The following is a 20,868-nucleotide window of genomic DNA, read 5'->3' as shown; positions in this document are numbered from 1 at the left end:
TGCTGTCATTTTGATTTTGAATTTGGCGGGGATTAGGCATGTAGGCTACGCTAGCTGTGGTGTAATGACGTTAGCTACGCAAATGTCCAGGAATAACTTGATTTTAATTGGTCCATGTCTGATACGTAACGGAGATGATTACGGGCATAACATATTTACGTCAAAAGGCACAGCAGATTTGTGCTTTTTGCCGTACATGTTAAAGAATACAGGATCGAGCGCGATGCTAACATGGGTTTTCCGCTTGTCGCCTGCAATGAATGGACCGTAAAAGCACTGCTTATTCTACCATTTGTTTTTAGTTGATTATGCGTAACTGCTACATTTGTCATCATAACGTCTAAACAATTGGAATAACACACATATTGCATATATAAATCACAAGAATAAAAAGTAAAAATATAAATACAAGTTTATTATTTAATAAACATTTTATTTTTGAATTTTGGCAGGGTAGGCAGTGCCTAGTTTGCCTACCCAGACCGCACGTCAGTGACTAAGGACACTTGTGACAAATGTCAGATGGTCGTGTGTGGGATCTGCACATGGAAGGTAGAGATTACCTGTGTTGACTGAGTAATCGATCCACAAGCGTCAGTGAATGATGTGCGGTGTTTCCCCCCAAAACAACCAGATGCCTTGTTCAAGTGAGCCACTTTTAGGAGAATACGTTCATAATGATTTTACAGCATGATATTTTTGCTCACAGTAAAACAAATATTGCTTTCTAAATCAGTTGTCGTACAGTTTATCGAATGTTCATATTCTTTATTAACCGTTTTGGCCATTTTGGGTTTTGCCTATATGTGTTTCATACATGTTTTTACTATGCATTGAAATACTCATTGGTGATGTTTTTATAAGCTATTGTATTGATTTGTTTTATTTTACAAAGAAAATAATAGAATATAAACAATCAAAGTTGTATCTGTAATCAGCTACAATAGCAAGTTCTGTGATTGTCGATGAACTAATACATTTTCACATTCATTAGAATTTAAATTTCGTGTCCTGTTTATTATTAATATAACAGATTCATTTATTAGTGGATTTTGATTCCAGTGGTGGCTGCATTGGATTGTTTCCGATTCGTGTTGTCCAAATATTTCCAATAACTCCAGAGCGTCGTAAAGTCCAAAAGTCAACATGTTATGAAAAAAGATAGATTTAATAATTTCAAAATTCACAACATGTTTTTATCTAACGAAATATTCTCCCTCAATCCATGTTTGTTGGCGTTTAGACTTTCAAAAACATTTTCACTGTGGTGAAAAAACTTGCTGGACACAAAGCGAGACGCACAATATTCTGACGAAAGGAGGAAACACATCAAACTTAATAAAGCACCTGAAAGACAGACACCCGGATTTATTCAAGCAACTAAAGCAGGCGAGTTTAAACGCATATTATCATTTACATTAGGGCTGAAACGTTTAGTCGACATTATCGATATCGTCGAAAATACAAAATTGATGAGAAAAATGTTCATTGTCGAATAGTCGCTTGATCTCATTTAACGTAGCATGAAATTACAATAAACTGTAACGGTGACGCGTGAGAGCAGCAGTTCAGAATTACACCGATCAGTCCAGATGCACTCCAAACTTTCACGTTTATTTGATGTAGATCCCAAAGTATCAGGGAGTGATTAAAGTACGTTCATTTAAAGTACGTTATTAAAGCATGAACCGTTGTGGAATAAGCGGAGGCGGAGCTCTTTAAAGGAAACATCCCGGCGTTACATCTAAAATGCAGTAAAATTTCTTTATTAAAGTTGAAATAATGCAGAAGCAGGTCATGTTAATAACTATAAACTCAGAAACGGTCTCTGTGTGGTCGCGTCTCTTCTATGAGTCGTGTGAATGTCCCGATCTCAGGGGGAGAGACTGAAACTGCACCGGCTGAGAGAGACTCTGTCACGGGACGCTCATCCCTCGAGCGCACACGCTTAATGGGTTAGGGTTAAGTTAACCTAACCTAACCCGAACCCTTAATGCAGCTCGATTAGAACTTATTTAATCATAATATCTATATATATGTCACTGTGCATTTCTTATCATGAAGAAAAATGGCAAATGCAGCTTTATTAATAAGAGAGCACTTTGCACATTAGTTTGGAAATTGTTTTTTATTAATTCTATTGTTTGCTTGTTTATTTATTTATTTTTAGTACTTGGTAAAAACTTAAATTAAAAGTTGCAAAAGTTGAAGCAAATCTGTTATAAGTGTTCAAAAATACTTTAAGCATACATTGTTCAGTTTTGTTATAATTTAAAAATAATATATTTAAATGAAAGTGTTGCTCAATGGCATATTTCTGTTCTTAGTTCTGCTGCTGATGTTTTCTAGACTTTATTAATAAAAGAGTGTTGTTTAGTAACATGTTTTTGTGTTTTACTTTGGAACCGAAAATGGTATCGAGAACCGTGAAATTTCACTGGTATTGGAACCGACTGCTGAAATATTGGAAACTATCATATATTACAAAAAAGATGGTATTATGTAGGCCTAACTGCGTTCGCTTGGCGCTGCATGCTCCATTTAATCCATATTAGTCTATATTATTCAAATTGAGGATTTTATTTGAGGATTTTTTTATTTTTTAGGGTGATGACATCATAAAATATGACGACAGAAGTTTCGATTGTAAAAAAGTGACATTTGGTCCAGTCTAGTATGAACGGTCAGAATGACCGCTATGGCCTTTCTAGTAGCGGCAGTAAAGAGTCCCTCGTGTGAATAAACTGGTGGATTTCCACTTTAACTGCCAGTAAGGAGGGTGGCCAGGGGGGGAGGTGATGCAGCTGTACCCAACCTAGTAGATCATTGATCATCTGTTTCACCGTGATTTTGTGCCCAGGGGCCTCTGCTTTCTAATGAGTGGTGGTGGTGTATTGATCCCCACAGTCACCACCATTGTGTCCTTGAGTAAGACACTTAACTCCAGGTTGCTCCGGGGGGGATTGTCCCTGTAATAAGTGCTCTGTATAATACATTGGTACTCAGAAGGTTGCTGGTTCGATCTCCACAGTCACCACCATTGTGTCCTTGAGTAAGACACTTAACTCCAGGTTGTTCCGGGGGGATTGTCCCTGTAATAAGTGCTCTGTATAATACATTGGTACTCAGAAGGTTGCTGGTTTGATCCCCACAGTCACCACCATTGTGTCCTTGAGTAAGACACTTAACTCCAGGTTGTTCCGGGGGGATTGTCCCTGTAATAAGTGCACTGTATAATACATTGGTACTCAGAAGGTTGCTGGTTTGATCCCCACAGTCACCACCATTGTGTCCTTGAGTAAGACACTTAACTCCAGGTTGTTCCGGGGGGATTGTCCCTGTAATAAGTGCACTGTATAATACATTGGTACTCAGAAGGTTGCTGGTTCTAACCCCACAGTCACCACCATTGTGTCCTTGAGTAAGACACTTAACTCCAGGTTGCTCCGGAGGGATTGTCCCTGTAATAAGTGCACTGTATAATACATTGGTACTCAGAAGGTTGCTGGTTCTAACCCCACAGTCACCACCATTGTGTCCTTGAGTAAGACACTTAACTCCAGGTTGCTCCGGGGGGATTGTCCCTGTAATAAGTGCACTGTATAATACATTGGTACTCAGAAGGTTGCTGGTTTGATCCCCACAGTCACCACCATTGTGTCCTTGAGTAAGGCACTTAACTCCAGGTTGCTCCGGGGGGATTGTCCCTGTAATAAGTGCACTGTATAATACATTGGTACTCAGAAGGTTGCTGGTTTGATCCCCACAGTCACCACCATTGTGTCCTTGAGTAAGACACTTAACTCCAGGTTGTTCCGGGGATTGTCCCTGTAATAAGTGCACTGTATAATACATTGGTACTCAGAAGGTTGCTGGTTCTGATCCCCACAGTCACCACCATTGTGTCCTTGAGTAAGACACTTAACTCCAGGTTGCTCCGGGGATTGTCCCTGTAATAAGTGCACTGTATAATACATTGGTACTCAGAAGGTTGCTGGTTTGATCCCCACAGTCACCACCATTGTGTCCTTGAGTAAGGCACTTAACTCCAGGTTGCTCCGGGGGGATTGTCCCTGTAATAAGTGCACTGTATAATACATTGGTACTCAGAAGGTTGCTGGTTTGATCCCCACAGTCACCACCATTGTGTCCTTGAGTAAGACACTTAACTCCAGGTTGTTCCGGGGGGATTGTCCCTGTAATAAGTGCTCTGTATAATACATTGGTACTCAGAAGGTTGCTGGTTTGATCCCCACAGTCACCACAATTGTGTCCTTGAGTAAGGCACTTAACTCCAGGTTGCTCCGGGGGGATTGTCCCTGTAATAAGTGCTCTGTATAATATATTGGTAATCAGAAGGTTGCTGGTTCGATCCCCACAGTCACCACCATTGTGTCCTTGAGTAAGACACTTAACTCCAGGTTGCTCCAGGGAGATTGTCCCTGTAATAAGTGCACTGTAAGTCACTCTGGATAAAAGCATCTGCCAAATGCATAAATGTAAATGTAAATCCGTGCCTGCACTTTTAAAAAATCCCGTTGTTTTTACAAAAACATTTTTGCAGCTGTGGTTGCCAGAATAATTCTGTAAAAAATACAGTTAAAATATAAACCACTTTACAGAACAACCTGTAAATTTGACAGTTTAATGGTTGTAATTTACACACTGGCACTGTAAAATTTACGATAAAACTGTTAAAATCTGTTGTTTACTTCATGAGGTATTTGTTAATCACCATAGTAACTACAGAAGGGCACATGATGACATGAAGTTTATCAGCAGTGGCTCTTCCAGGAGCAAAGACCAATAAACATGTAGAGACAGTGTTCAGTATCACTCACACAAACACTGAACATCGTCATGGTAACACATGTGAGATTTAAATAATGCAGTAAACATGAACTAAATTACATCAAATATAACACAGAACACCCCAGTGTACGTAACTGATATTAAAAATATGATGAAAAATAACTATTCCCATAAAATATAATGAAATGTAACGGGTCACGCAGGGAATTGTGGGTTTTATACTGTAATTTTAACAATAATTTACTGTACATTCTTTTTAACATTAATTATACAGGAAAATCTTACTTTTTACATTTAAATAATTTAATTTTTACATAATTTTATTGTAAAAACTACGGCATTGACTTTTAAAATATATTAAAACATTTTACTGTATATTATATTTGTTAATCAATTAACATTTTATTTCTGTAGCATTATTTTACTGTTAAAATTACTGACATTTTTTACAGTGTGCCTGTAGTCTCTCAGTTAATAACTTCATGTATAATAATTACACACTTCATGTCAAAAAGACACATACAGTACAGTACATATCTTTAGCTTTCAAATTTAAGTGTCAAAGGAGCCACACAATTTTATATTATTTATGCAAAATATAATTTATTTTTAACCTAAATATTTAAGAGCCTTAATGGAGACACAGAACTGTTCTTCATATCTTGGTAGAGAATTTCCAGAACTAGTAACTGATCTATAAACCCCCTGGTAAAGGAGAGTATCCAGCATACTGAAATCTCTGCCGGCTGCAAATGGGAGCCTGAACATGAATGCCAGATTAGAGCATCTCTCTATCTGAAAAAAAGGGAAAAGATCATTAAAAAGTTGATATTTAGTTAAAAATCTACATAGTATTGCTAGCAAATATTTATTTAGCAAGTTTCACAGAAATATTCTTAAAAATAGAGTCTAGTAAGGGGGTCCACCTATTGGTCCAATGACGGTTTCCAACAGCATGGATGAAGGTCTCCTGCGTGTTCTGTCTTTATCGTGCGCGTTCAGTTTAAGTTATTTAATTCCAATTACACAACTATATTATTCATTTTAAGATCCTCGTTTATTTTATCTGACTCCAATTATAAAAGTTTCTAAGGATATATTAATGTTCTAATCTTAGTTATTATTATTAAATTTGATTTAACATTGAATCATCGTATTTAACTCTATTTTATATTGTGCTCGTTCATTCAGATTCCTGTCACTTAGAGAGTCTCGCGCCGGCCGTGCACGCGGATATCACGGTCACAAATACGCCAGTATTGGTCAATAAAACAGTAATTGACTAAATACTAATTAGATGGCTGCTCCTGCTTGCCCTTTTATCTACAAGTATTTTGTTCAGTCCCCTTAGATAGTAAACACTTAATTAGAGTAACATTTCTACCCAGAGGTCATGACCACTACATTTACAAAGATAGACCAACATACCCAAGCTAAAGTAGTTTTATATGATCATGCCATAGTTTCCTACGTACACTTACAATATTACAAATATTACAATAACCAGAGGTTTAGACTTCAGCCTATTTAGGTTTGGTCGACACTAAACGGAAATTCCTGGAAATAATGCCTATTAGTTAGTGTGAGCTCTAAAGTCTCAGTCGGTGTGCCCCATGCTCCACTCAACCGGCTTTAGTCCGCTGCTAACCTGGTCGGAGATTTGCGGAAACAAGGACTTAACGTAATCTACTGAAGACAATAGTTTCAGAGTAAATCAGAATAAACTCAAATGTAACAATTTATTCACCAGGTGACATAATACATTCATCAATCCAATTAGACAGTGATAAGTCAAATTTAGACATTTTATCAGAACATAAGAAATTCGAATTGCAATGACCTGATGTAAACTACACACATTAAACTGTGTGGGATCGTCTGACTACAGAGAACCATGAACAATGTGTCACATCTCCTTAAATACCCAAACCATGAACAAAGGGAATTTTGGGAGTGGTTAGGTTTGGAAGTCCTGGGGACATACCTCATTAACATACAAGCAGGGATGGGGACAGACCTCCAGAATTATAAAGCATTTGGCAAAGACCTTATAACTTTGCTGTCATTAAGTTTTACAAACCTGGGAATGAGAGCACTATACCAGACGCACTGAGACATTTTAAATGATACCAAACATGTTACACTAGTTACATTATTTGTATACATCACATATTATATTTTGTTGCATGTAGATAAGGAGGGGGGCAGATGTTTGTGCCTAAATTGGCCTGAGGTCAGATAGAGGTCAGATGTGAGATTTGTGTTTGATTGTCCTTGCTCAGTCGGATGTGTTGACTCAGGTGAAGATGTTCTTCTGTGTGAGAGTTTTTATGACTTGGTTCTCGCAGAGTTCTTTGACTTTTACGACCTCTTCATGTCAGCCTTACATGGTCATGTCATTTTTTCCAGAAATAACCAGCGTTACTCGTAAAATAAATGCTTCGTAACTAAAACATTTTGACTTTCAATAGACAATATAGACAACACATGTTAAATAACGTGTCTTACCTTTAAAGATCGCTTCAGTTTTCAATTTGAAGCAGTAAGTCCAACACTGGAGTAAATCTCCCGGGATATTTTTTTAGGTCATAGATGCATATCTTCACCTATTATGAGAAGAACATCAGGAAAGTAATAATTAAACGGATTATTTCTTAACTTCAGTTTGTGTATTTAAACTGTAAATATTTTATTCACAGAAACCAGTACTAAGTGCAGTTGTTGGAATGTCCTTGTTCTGGACTGTTCCGATGTCTCAGTAAGGTGAATTGACAATCCAGAAGGAGATCAAATTACTAGAATGGCTTGATATAGCATCAACTTGCATCATTTCTACAGATGAAGTTTCCAGTTGAGGACATTTATCTGTGTCCTGTGAACTTTGGAGCACATTGGATTGTTGTGATATGTGTTTTGAAATTGTGTAGTAGCAGGGATATTGCTTATTTATCAAATAACTGGTAAATATTCTCTTTTTGGTTTGTTTTTTGTTTCTGTTTAAGGCAGATTTCGGTATAGTTTATGACAAACTACTCTAAATATATGAAAAAGAAATCGAGTATAACATGTACAGTGTTGTTCTTGACCAAAGCAAGATTAAATATTTTAACAAATCTCTCTAGTAGTGAGTTATTGATGAATGTTCAGATCGTGACTTGTGCTTTTTGGGCTTATATTTTAGATTGTCTGTATGTCCACAAAGATCTTGGTAGTCATTGATCGGAAACGAAGGTTCTTATGAACGAAAGATTCTGTGGAACTGGAGGTGTAGGAGCCATATCAATATTTTAGTTTATATTTAAATATAATTATTTGTCATTTAATTTCTGTTCACTCTAATTTAGACTTGAAATGTTTTAATGTTTGGTGAGCATTTATTGAGTTCATACAAAGAGTGTTTACATTAATCGACTCAGTGAGCAAATTACAATAAGTGAAAGCTGTTCTTTGATAGAATGACGGACTGTAATGGAACCAATGTGTTCATATTGTAGGAAATGAATATTGTACAAAAGAGTTCTGTATAGTGTGTTCAATGGTAGAAGTTGATCCCAAGAAAACCATGACTCAAATGGTAAGAAATGGTGACAAATGTTCCACTTGCACAGTATTTGTGTTAATGACATTATAAACTTTATTTAATTTTTTATATATGTGCACAATTGTTATTTTGTTGCCTGCGAAACAGCTGAAGAAGTTGGGAGGGACAATGTAAACCTGAGAATCTTGAGATTGGTCACACGTTTGATTATAAATGGCATTGAAAACTGAACCCCCTGGTTCTTTAAGAGCAAAAGTGATTTGAGGTTCATCTTTGCATAATACAGCATGAGCAAAGATGACAGGAAAACAAGTTTTCTAAATGTGTGATTTCAAGGAATTTAGGGATTTCACTATTGAGTATCTTTCTGGATTATCTCAATCTTGTCGAAGGTAATTCCAAAAAGTTATATTGAATCTCTGATCTTAAATCACTGAGATGACACTACTGCCTTAAAAACAGACCTGCTTCTGTACAAAGTATAACCTCAAATACTTCAGGAACATCTACAGAAACTCAATTGCTACAAATGCGAGTAAGTTTGACTGCATCTGAGATTCCTGACAGACCACAGCACACTTTGCATCAGTCTGTCTCAGATAAACAAGGATTTCTGTTCAGTATACATTTCTACGGTGACCGGGAGGGGACATGTTCGGTTCACGACATGTTAACTCGTGGGAACGTGATGATAAGTCGTGGCCACAATATCATTTTGTCGAGGTAACGACATCCTTATGTTGTGGCCACGTGATCTTATGATGAGGGAATCCGTCACTGTAACCATATGCTACAGCAGTCGGCACGAGCTGGAGATGACTAATAACATTTTACTTTGAATTAGGACTGTTATATAAAGATATAGTGCGGCCTCTGACAGTAAGACAAGTGAAAGACACCTGAAGCGCATTCTTAAGTTTAGAACTTAAATTCTTAAAATATTTATTGAAAATTATGTATAAATACCCTGCACTAAAAAATATCGTCTCTCTTGATGTCTCCACTCAAACAGAGGGGCGTCCCGAATTTAGAAAAGATAGACAGCAGATTCTTTTAAGATGAGATATGTTTCTATTATTTCTTGTTTTATATATTCAGTGTAGGCGTTGGTTGATCATGGGTACACTGAGAGCTGTCACTGAGACTAGAATTAAAGAAAATACATTTAAGAATGATTTTGATCATTTCATGTTCTCTACTGTTCAAATTTGCTTTGAGAAGTTTTTTCTTGGGTTTGTTCTGTGACCAATCATGCCAGATACAACTGAAATAAAGTCCCAATATGTGGTGTATTTAATTATAAAAATAATTGAAAATGCTAATAATTGGTCATTGGTAGCAGGTGAAACCCATGAAGAAACATTGAGATTAAATATTATAAATAATTTCATGCTGTCATCATTATGTGTATGTTGTTCACTAACGCATTCTGCAACTAGTCTCTTACCATTGTACACGACCTGCCAATGATTTATTGAAGCGGCTAATCCTGCAGGAGGAAGTCAGAGGAAAAACACTGAACGATGAGGGCTATTATCTGATTGGCCCTCACACTCTCATGACTGCTGGTAATCATTACTGAACTGACATTACTAATGTGGATTACATTCCTCTGGATAAGTTGATTTCAGTCATATATGACATCCATGTGTTCAATATCATGTCTAAATCTAATCACTGAGTTATTGATTTAAAGAGTAAATATTACAAACGTATGGCACAGTAAGAGTTAACTATTGGATTGGTACCCTCACTTTAAAGAAAAAGGGTAGTGGGTGTTACAAAGAGTTGATCGAGTATCTTTTTCTAGTGTCAATATTTCCATTTTGAGATAAATCTGTGAAAGTATCACTTTAGAGGCGTACAGTTTCTGCACAATGATGTTTGTCTCTAATATTGAACTCAATCATTTATCAGGAAATGCTGAAGAATATAAGAGAATAATAACTGAAAACATCTGATTGTTAATGATGTTAAACATTAGGATATAAAGATGAGAGTCATGAGAAATTAAATGATTTAATGTATTTTACTGATCAATTATTACAAAACACGAGAGATTTGATGAGTTTCAGTTGTGCCTCTTTTATACTTTATTTACTTTAAACATTTCCTTTCTGTGAGTTTCTAAAGATGATTTGTGTTGTTTCATTAGATAGAATAGAGCTTGTTCTCATGAGAGAGTAAAACAGAGAAAGGATTCATTAGAGAGAATAAAGAAGGAGAAGATAGGGGCTGTAAATGTAAAGATCAGCTTGAACAGAAGATTAAAGTTAGTTGTGTTGAATGGAAAGACAATGTTGAAAAAGAGGAAAAGCTTGTGTTTATTAAAGATCTGATGGCTGTTGTTTTAGAAATCATGAATTGAAATAATGCAGGTCTATATGAACATACTATGTGGAGAAAGAGAGGAAAAGACTATATGTATAGAAGTATATGGTGTTTTCATGAAGCATAGATGTCCATCAACTGACATTAATGCATGCTTTTAACCAAAGTAATACAAATAATGAAATAACAGTGATAAGGAGAATTAAATAACAGGAATATTGGTCTTTGGGTTGATGAGTTTTTGTCCACATGTGAAGTCTCTGCTCAAAACTATGTCAGATAAGGAATAATAACACCCATAGCTCATGTGTTAGTGCCAGAAGGACCATTCAAGCATGTGGTTATGTATTATATGGACATGAGAAAGATAGATTTAGCACATGTCTGAAGCAGTGCCATCAGCTGATCAGGGGTCAGGAACAGTAATCACATTTCTAACAAGAGAAGAAGGTTGAAAGTTCTGGAAGAGGTTTTTGAAGATGGATTCAAATGGAAAAGTTTGAAAGCAGTTAATATAATGAATTCTTATAATGATCACTTTTTTCCCTGTTGAAGGATAACTTAAATATATTACTGTGAGATTCTAGAATGAAACAGAAGGAACAGCTGTAATGAGATGCAGTGTCCCCTCTGAGCCCCTCCCTTTCTCACTCTCTGTTTGTCTGCTGAAACGAGAAACTCAACAGCAGATGTTGACGTGTTCTCTATAGGCACATCTTTACATTGTTGAAGTGTCTTTTCATTTTCTTTTATATGGTAAATGATGTGATGTGACACTAATGTTGATACAGTGATATGAAGGAGAGGTTCAAACCGTTTCCTCATCATGATTAAAGATTTTAAGGGCAATTCAGGTTTTCCCAATTCAGAGGATAATTTGAAGTTAAGTGTTTATATTAAAGATAAGAGATTAAGTTGAACGTTCATCTGAGAATAAATGTAGGTTCAAAACTATCTAGAGACATTATTGATTAAGGTGATGTTTTAAATGAAGCTTCCTCGAAGAGGCTATCCTGTATTTAGTTTTATTCTGATATTAGTTCGATTATACAAGGTATTTTGTGACATTTATTAAAGGCAAGTTTATTTATATAGCGCATTTCATACACAATGGTAATTCAAAGTGCTTTACATAGAAGAGATTAAAGTAAGAATAATAGAAACAGTTTAGAATAAAATAAAATCCAGTAAAACAGTCGGACACACAGTGGCACAGTGCTCATTCAGTAAATGCACAGCTGATGTGTTTTGAGTCTGGATTTGAATGTGACTACTGTAGGAGCACATCTGATCGCTTCTGGAATCTGGTTCCAGCTGCGGCTGGCATAAAAGCTAAAAGCAGACTCTCCTTGCTTAGAGTGAACCCTTGGTATTTCTAGCTGATGTGATCCTAATGATCTGAGTGATCTGTTGGGTTTATATTCAGTGAGCATATCTGCAATATATTGAGGTCCTAGCCCATTGAGTGATTTATATACCAGTAATAATACTTTAAAATCAATCCTAAATGTAACTGGGAGCCAGTGTAAAGACCTGAGGACTGGTGTGATATGTTCATGTTTTCTGGTTCTGCTCAGAATCCTGGCAGCAGCGTTCTGTATGAGCTGCAACTGTCTTATGGTCTTTTGGGAAGGCCAGTGAGGAGTCCATTACAATAATCCACCCTGCTGGTGATGAAAGCATGCACAAGTTTCTCCAGGTCTTGACTGGAAACAAAGCATCTAATTCTTGCAATATTTTTCAGATGATAGTATGCTGATTTAGTTATTGCTTTGACATGACTACTGAAACTAAGGTCTGACTCTAGAGACACACCAAGATTCCTGACTTGATTTTTAGTTGTTTGACCCCTAGCGTCAAGGTATGCATTCACCTTGAGAACGTCATCTTTGTTTCCAAACACAATGACTTCAGTTTCAGTTCAGTTTTAATAGACTGTTTAATTTTGAATAATGCTTTGTGAAATTATCCATGTTTTGAACTGTCTCTATATTTAAGCAGTTGTAGATGTTTCCATTGACTGTGACGGTTCTCAGGTGATACTTCCTGAAACAAAAGAAATGTCTGTTTACGGATACCAAATTATTAAGAATCGGCTGATAGGACTGGGCGGTACCAGGCCAGTGGCAAGAGGTGGTGACCCAATGATGGGTAAGACTCTCCAATGGCAAAGAGGCGGGCGACCTAAGACAGGCACACCTGCCCAAGATGGGAGGGTAATATGGGTTTAAGGAAGAGGATGGATGCTTTTAGTTTAGAAGCATCAAAAAGGAGGTCTAGAAGAAACCTGCCCGAAAAGTGAGTTCCACTCAACCCGACTGTGTCTTAATAACAGCTTTATTAAAACATTAAATCACAGTGATAAATACTAAGCATTCTGTACATCAGGGGATCACACCCTGTGTAGAACATTATTTAAAGATTGCATTTGGGGGTAAACCTTTGAGAACCGTTGCAGACAAAGAAGTGCCTAAATTATTAAAGAGGTATTAAGCAAACCTGAGAATGTTTGTATAATGAAGAATTAAGACTGAAAAATGATTTTTACTCATGCTTTTATTGATATCATGTACATTTTAATAATAATGAAGAAGGGAAAAAGAAAACATGGACACTCACACATAAAGGACTCACAGGATGTAACTGAACCCTTCTGGTTTGAAGATAACAGAAATCGGTTGGGGGCCCTAAAGATGTTTTTCTGCTCAAAACACGATAGAAACAGGATATGAATTGTTTTAGTCATGCCTTGGAAGACCTATATAAGCACTGAAAACTCAAGACACGGGAGTTGCTCTGCAGACTGACTCGGCTTGTTATTTCTAATAATAAAGTCTAATTTTATGGCATAAAAACCATATATTCAAATGTATTCATTTACTGATGAAGACACAAACCAAAGAGGTATTGATAAAACATGCATCTAAGGGTGAAAAGCACCACTACAATATTTTACTATCTGACTTTTCCACACAGATTTTGATGACTTTGACAGTTTTGTGCATTCAAAGGTTATAGTTATTAAGCGTATTATTTTTGAATGTCTGTTATCCTATTGAAGAGCTGTGCTTAGTGTCTAAAGAACACGTCTGATTGGTGTCTTGTGGAAATTACACCAACCTAATCATCGACATGATTCACAGACTAGTTCATTGTGAAATTATGCCGTTTTACACATCCCTAGCCGTTGAGTATATTAATGTCATTAATATATTCATTATAAATCCTAATAACTCATGATGCATTGTTGCATGTGACAGTTATAGTTTATTAAAACCACAAAAGTGAAACACAAATTGGAAGTATTGTGCCAGATGATGGCCGAACAACTGCCCTCTTAAAATGTAAAAAATGCCCCCGAAAAACAATTCCAGGGGTCAATAATTGCCCCTTAATGGACCGTTAATATATATATATATGTATATCACTCTGGTATGAACGGCCTCTTTAAGAAATGCTTCAGTCGGTTAATTTAGTAACTATAACACTGAACATGGAAAACTACATTTTGTGTTATTTACAGTATATTTTATTAATAAAAACTAATGCAGTTGAACTGACAGAAATAAATATTTGTGGTTATTGGTGTTGATATAAAACACGAGTGACTGTAAGACAGAAATCAATAATCATCTGAATTGATCATTAGTTTAGTGTTGAGTGTAACTGTATGTTTAAATAAACTTCTGTATATTACTGTTTGAATTTCATCAATAAACTCCAGCTGAATGTCACACAAGTATTCAATAAACAGATTTGATTAACTTGATAATAATGATCAATCAACATTAAACAGAATAAATGAAAATAAAAGAATATAAAATGTGAGCAGAACTATTAGAAACGATTGTTTGATCACCACATGTGATCATGTTACTGACATTTCAACACTGTTTATTTTTATTATTATTTAATTTGATAGTAAATAACAACTTAATGTAATTCCTGAAATGATTTCTGGAAAGAGTTTGGAGTTGTGTTTATGTGAGATACAGTGAGTATATTTCACTCATTCAGGTGTGTGTGTGTGTGTGTGTGTGTGTGTGTGTCTGATGATCAGTTTCACACAGACTCGCTGAGGAATTACAATAAAACGTAAATCCAGCATAGAGCGGTTCAGTGAATGTGGTGTTGAATGTGTGTAAGTGTGTGAGTGTGTGTGTGTCAGAGATGCGGTAGTAGGACAGAGTGCCGGCCGGACAGTCCAGATACACTCCGACTCTCTCACTGTGGCGTAAAGGGGGACGTATTTCAGTGAAGTTGTTATTGTGACGGGCACTGAATCCGTCACCAAAGCAGCAGAGACTCCAGGAGATTAAATTGTATCCAGATACACAGTCAGCATCATTATATTTTCTGCCAATTCCTTTATATGACACTGATATAGCAGCACCACCGCCACTGCATTCAGTCTCCCAGTAACAGCGTCCAGTCAGACTCTCTCTACACAGAACCTGATGACACTTATCAAATCTCTCTGGATGATCAGGATATGACTGACGCTCACTCACACGTGTCACCTTCCTGTTCCCCTCAGACAGAATGAGTTCAGGGTGTGCTGTATTTAAATCCAGAGTGAGGTGACAGAAATCTGAACACAAGAACAGAAAAAACACTTAAAAAACAACAATCACTAAACCTGTGTGTGTGTGTGTGTGTGTGTGAGTGTGTGTGTGTGTGAGTGTGTGTGTGTATGAGTGTGTGTGTGCTGTATTTAAATCCAGTGTGAGGTCACAAACATCTGAACACAAGAACAGAAAAAACACTTAAAAAACAACAATCACTAAACCAGTGTGAGTGTGTGTGTGTGTGTGTGTGTGTGTGTGTGTGTGAGTGTGAGTGTGTGAGTGTGAGAGTGTGTGTGTGTGTGTGTGTGTGTGTGAGTGTGTGTGTGTGTGAGTGTGTGTGTGTATGAGTGTGTGTGTGCTGTATTTAAATCCAGAGTGAGATCACAAACATCTGAACACAAGAACAGAAAAAAACAATAACACAACAATCACTAAACCTGTGTGTGTGTGTGTGAGTGTGTGTGTCTGTTTGTGTGTGTGTGTGTGTGTATGTGTGTGTGTGTGTCTGTTTGTGTGTTTGTATGTGTGTGTGTATGTGTGGTGTCTGTTTGTGTGTTTGTATGTGTGTGTGTATGTGTGTGTGTGTGTCTGTTTGTGTGTGTTTGTGTGTGTGAGTGAGTGTGTGTGTGTGTATGTGTGTGTGTGTGTCTGTTTGTGTGTTTGTATGTGTGTGTGTATGTGTGGTGTCTGTTTGTGTGTTTGTATGTGTGTGTGTATGTGTGTGTGTGTTTGTGTGTGTGAGTGAGTGTGTGTATGTCTGTTTGTGTGTTTGTATGTGTGTGTGTATGAGTGTGTGTGTGCTGTATTTAAATCCAGAGTGAGGTCACAAACATCTGAACACAAGAAGAGAAAAAACACTTAAAACACAACAATCACTAAACCAGTGTGTGTGTGAGTGTCTGTTTGTGTGTTTGTATGTGTGTGTGTCTGTTTGTGTGAGTGTGTCTTTTTGTGTGTGAGTGTGTGTGTGTGAGTGTGTCTGTTTGTGTGTGAGTGTGTGTGTGTGTTTGTATGCGTGTGAGTGAGTGTTTGTATGTGTGTGTGAGTGTGTCTGTTTGTGTGAGTGTTTGTGTCTGTTTGTGTGTGTGTGTGTGTTTGTGTGTGAGTGTGTTTGTATGTGTGTGTGTGAGTGTGTCTGTTTGTGTGTGAGTGTGTCTGTTTGTGTGTGAGTGTGTCTGTTTGTGTGTTTGTGTCTGTTTGTGTGTGAGTGTGTGTGTTTGTATGTGTGTGTGTGTGTGAGAGTGTGTATGTGTGAGTGTGTGTGTGTTTGTATGTGTGTGTGAGTGTGTCTGTGTGTTTGTGTGAGTGTGTCTGTTTGTGTGTGAGTGTGTGTGTGTGTGTGAGTGTTTGTGTGGGAGTCTGTTTGTCTGTTTGTGTGTGAGTGTCTGTTTGTGTGTGAGTGTGAGTGTGTGTGTGTGTGAGTGTGTGTGTGTGTGTGTATGTGTGTGTGTGTGAGTGTGTGTGTGTGTGTGTGTGTGTGTGTGTGTGTGTGTGTGTGAGTGTGTGTGACTGCGTGTGTGTGTGTGTGTGTGTGTGTGTGAGAGTGTGTGTGTAGACCTACATTTGTGTAGTCCTGCTGTAATCCTGAACTCTCCTCCATGATCCACACTATAAAAACACAAACACACACAAATGATGACATCACATTCAGCTCACCTGAAACACAATTCATAAAAATAATAATAAATTAATTGATCAATTGTCACACATTATACATACATTTCTGCATATACATGGTGAAATTATTTATTTTTCACATATCCCAGCAAAGCTGGGGTCAGAGTGCGGGGTCAGCCATGATACGGCGCCCCTGGAGCAGATAGGTTCAAGGACGGGGGTGTCTTGGTGGTGTTGGGGCTTGAACCCCTGACCTTCTGGTCAGTAACCCAGAGCCTTAACCGCTGAGCCATCACTGCCCTTTTATCTATGATTAAATGTATTGTGGGATATAAAGTTTGAGACTCAAAATAAATGTATTGCTGTGTAACCCTCCATGGATCTTAAATCTTAACTTCAACACCATCATCCCCTCCAAACTGATCACCAAACTCAGTATCAATCCCATCAATTCCTCCCTCTGTAACTGGACTCTGGACTTCATAACCGACAGATCTCAGTCTGTTAGGTTAGCTAATCACACCTCCTCAACCATCACCCTGAACACCGGCGTACCACAGGGATGTGTGCGGAGCCCTCTCCTTTACTCCCTCTTCACCTACGACTGCACACCTGTACATGGCTCTAACACCATTGTCAAGTTCGCAGACGACACTATGGTGATTGGTCTCATCAGTAACAACGATGAGACGGCCTACAGGGAGGAGGTCCAGCACCTATCATCGTGGTGCACTGACAACAACCTGGCTCTCAACACCAAGAAGACCAAAGAGCTCATTGTGGACTTCAGGAAGTCTAAAGCTGGCACACACACACACACCCATTTCTATCAACGGGACTGAGGTGTCCACATCTCTGAGGACCTCTCTTGGACCCTCAACACCTCTACCCTGATCAAGAAGGCTCACCAGCGTCTCTTCTTTCTGAGGAGACTCAAGAAGGTCCACCTGTCTTCTCAGATCCTGGTGAACTTCTACCGCTGCACCATCGAGAGCATCCTCACCATCTGTGTCTCAGTTTCGTATAGCAACTGCTCTGCCCATGACCGGAAAGCACTGCAGAGTGTGGTGAAAACTGCCCAACACATCACCGGTTCCTCGCTCCCCTCCATCGAGGCCATCCAGGGTAAACAATGCTTGCGTAAGGCGCGCAGCATCATCAAAGACTGATCCCACCCCAACCAAAGACTGTTCACCCCACTCCCCTCTGGGAGGCGTTTCAGGTCTCTCCGCACCCGTACCAGCAGGTTCAGAGGAAGCTTCTTTCCGGCAGCTGTCACCCTACTGAACTCTAGCCCCCCCGGACAATTTGCACTACCCTATCCCACCCATCCTGTTCTATTTATTTATTTAAAAATGTACATACTGTAATTACACCTGTACATAGCCATATTCTACTGCTGTTCATGCTATTCATCCTGCACATACACTTATTCTTACTGCTCTTATAATGATACCACACTGCACATATCTGTACATACTGTTCATATCTGTCTATATGGTTCATACAGAATATCCATATTTACTCTGTTTTTCTTATTATATATTCTGCTAATACACTGCATAAATCTATATTATTCTACTACTTTTAATGTCACTGCTACTACATTGCAGTAGTGTTGTCACGATACTAGAATTTCTAACTTCGATACGATACCTTGAAAAATATCGATATTCGATACCATTTTCGATACCACAGAGAAAAAAACTGCCACAATATTAAGAGGGTAGAACTGTCTGGAACATGACAATGAGGTATATTTTACATGAACAAAATGTCCTGAGGTATTGCACTTGTTCAAAAGCCTCTCAGATTGCCATACATTCAAAAACCAATAAAGTGCAAGTAAATAAAAAGTGCAATCTTTTGTATTTCCAAGTCAAATCAAATCCAATCTCAATGTCAACAAAAGATACTTAAACGTCAGGGGGTTGGGGGGTTGGGGTTGACTAGCTTTCATAAGGTCTCTCGCTCTCTCCCTCTCTGCGTGCACGCTTATGTATGTTGTGTGCGCGCTATCTATGTTATGCGTGCAGTATGTTCTGTCTCGCGATGTGCTATAGATTCGGGAGATTTGAACTAAATTGCGGGCATCAGGGAGAAGCTATCAATATGCGGGAGACTCCGGAACTTCCGGAGACTTGGGATGTCTGGCTTCATATCAAAAATATTTCCAGATAGCACTCCTGCTGTGTTCTTTATCAAACAAAACTGGTCGTGAGCGCGCATGCACTCGCCATCTTTACATTCACTTCACTTTTGCTATTTAACCAGAGCGAATGAGAGGAGTGCGAGTGTGTGTGGTGTTTGTCAACGCGCCTTTGGAGAGAAGTGAAAGTGACAGCTCGGCTAGTATCGATACTTAGGGAAATTAGTATTGGTACCGTTCAGATATTTCAGTATCGATATTTATCGAAATATCGATATTTTTGACAACACTACATTGCATATATCTGTACATGTTGTTCATACACTGCTCATATTACATAGCCATATTTATTCTGCTCTTATAGCACTGCAATATATTTCTTGTCCTGCCTTTGCACCACCTGTCTACACTAGAATATCACATTGCACCTTTCTGCTATTTTTGCACTTCTGGTTGGATGCAAACAGTACGACTTGTGTATAGACTGTACGACTCTGTGAATCTTGTGTGTGGACTGTACGACTCTGTGAATCTTGTGTGTGGACTGTATGACTCTGTGAATCTTGTGTGTGGACTGTACGACTCTGTGAATCTTGTGTGGACTGCACTCTGTGAATCTTGTGTGTGGACTGTACGACTCTGTGAATCTTGTGTGTGGACTGTACGACTCTGTGAATCTTGTGTATAGACTGTACGACTCTGTGAATCTTGTGTATAGACTGTACGACTCTGTGAATCTTGTGTGTGGACTGTACGACTCTGTGAATCTTGTGTGTGGACTGTACGACTCTGTGAATCTTGTGTGTGGACTGTACGACTCTGTGAATCTTGTGTGTGGACTGTACGACTCTGTGAATCTTGTGTGTGGACTGTACGACTCTGTGAATCTTGTGTGTGGACTGTACGACTCTGTGAATCTTGTGTGTGGACTGTACTGACTCTGTGAATCTTGTGTGTGGACTGTACGACTCTGTGAATCTTGTGTGTGGACTGTACGACTCTGTGAATCTTGTGTGTGGACTGTACGACTCTGTGAATCTTGTGTGGACTGTACGACTCTGTGAATCTTGTGTGTGGACTGTACGACTCTGTGAATCTTGTGTGTGGACTGTACGACTCTGTGAATCTTGTGTGTGGACTGAACGACTCTGTGAATCTTGTGTGTGGACTGTACGACTCTGTGAATCTTGTGTGTGGACTGTACGACTCTGTGAATCTTGTGTGTGGACTGTACGACTCTGTGAATCTTGTGTGTGGACTGTACGACTCTGTGAATCTTGTGTGATGGACTGTGAACTGACTGACTCTGTGAATCTTGTGTGTGGACTGTACTGACTCTGTGAATCTTGTGTGTGGACTGTACGACTCTGTGAATCTTGTGTGTGGACTGTACGACTCTGTGAATCTTGTGTGTGGACTGTACGACTCTGTGAATCTTGTGTGTGGACTGTACGACTCTGTGAATCTCTGTGAATCTTGTGTGTGGACTGTACGACTCTGTGAATCTTGTGTGTGGACTGTACGACTCTGTGAATCTTGTGTGTGGACTGTACGACTCTGTGAATCTTGTGTGTGGACTGTACGACTCTGTGAATCTTGTGTGTGGACTGTACGACTCTGTGAATCTTGTGTGTGGACTGTACTGACTCTGTGAATCTTGTGTGTGGACTGTACGACTCTGTGAATCTTGTGTGTGGACTGTACTGACTCTGTGAATCTTGTGTGTGGACTGTACGACTCTGTGAATCTTGTGTGTGGACTGTACTGACTCTGTGAATCTTGTGTGTGGACTGTACGACTCTGTGAATCTTGTGTGTGGACTGTACGACTCTGTGAATCTTGTGTGTGGA

General features: G+C 38.5%; 2 protein-coding genes and 1 long non-coding RNA gene across 3 annotated transcripts in view; 1 reads left to right on the top strand and 2 right to left on the bottom strand.

The window, feature by feature from the left end:
• The window catches only part of LOC127648579 (NACHT, LRR and PYD domains-containing protein 12-like), a 127,530-nt gene that overhangs the window by 52,478 nt on the left and 54,184 nt on the right, over positions 1-20,868 (bottom strand). The gene's annotated exons all lie outside the window — the stretch shown is intronic.
• On the top strand, positions 3,034-4,136 carry LOC127648582 (uncharacterized). The gene is made up of 3 exons (XR_007971185.1): positions 3,034-3,317; positions 3,564-3,809; positions 4,053-4,136. It is a non-coding gene; the product is annotated as an uncharacterized LOC127648582 (long non-coding RNA).
• LOC127649753 (E3 ubiquitin-protein ligase TRIM39-like) overlaps positions 12,326-20,868 on the bottom strand; it is a 28,322-nt gene continuing 19,779 nt past the window's right edge. Inside the window, exons 4-5 of the mRNA XM_052134978.1 lie at positions 16,814-16,860; positions 12,326-15,275 (exon numbers count right to left, since the gene is read on the bottom strand). Of these exons, the coding sequence (XP_051990938.1) occupies positions 14,698-15,275; positions 16,814-16,860 (625 nt within the window). The 3' untranslated portion in view covers positions 12,326-14,697. The remainder of the gene's footprint in view (positions 15,276-16,813; positions 16,861-20,868) is intronic.

The sequence above is a fragment of the Xyrauchen texanus genome, chromosome 9, assembly GCF_025860055.1.
Source record: "Xyrauchen texanus isolate HMW12.3.18 chromosome 9, RBS_HiC_50CHRs, whole genome shotgun sequence".
NCBI classification, from domain to species: Eukaryota; Metazoa; Chordata; class Actinopteri; order Cypriniformes; family Catostomidae; genus Xyrauchen; species Xyrauchen texanus.
The sequence above is the reverse complement of the archived record's forward strand: the minus strand, read 5'-3'. Positions and strand labels throughout refer to the sequence as shown.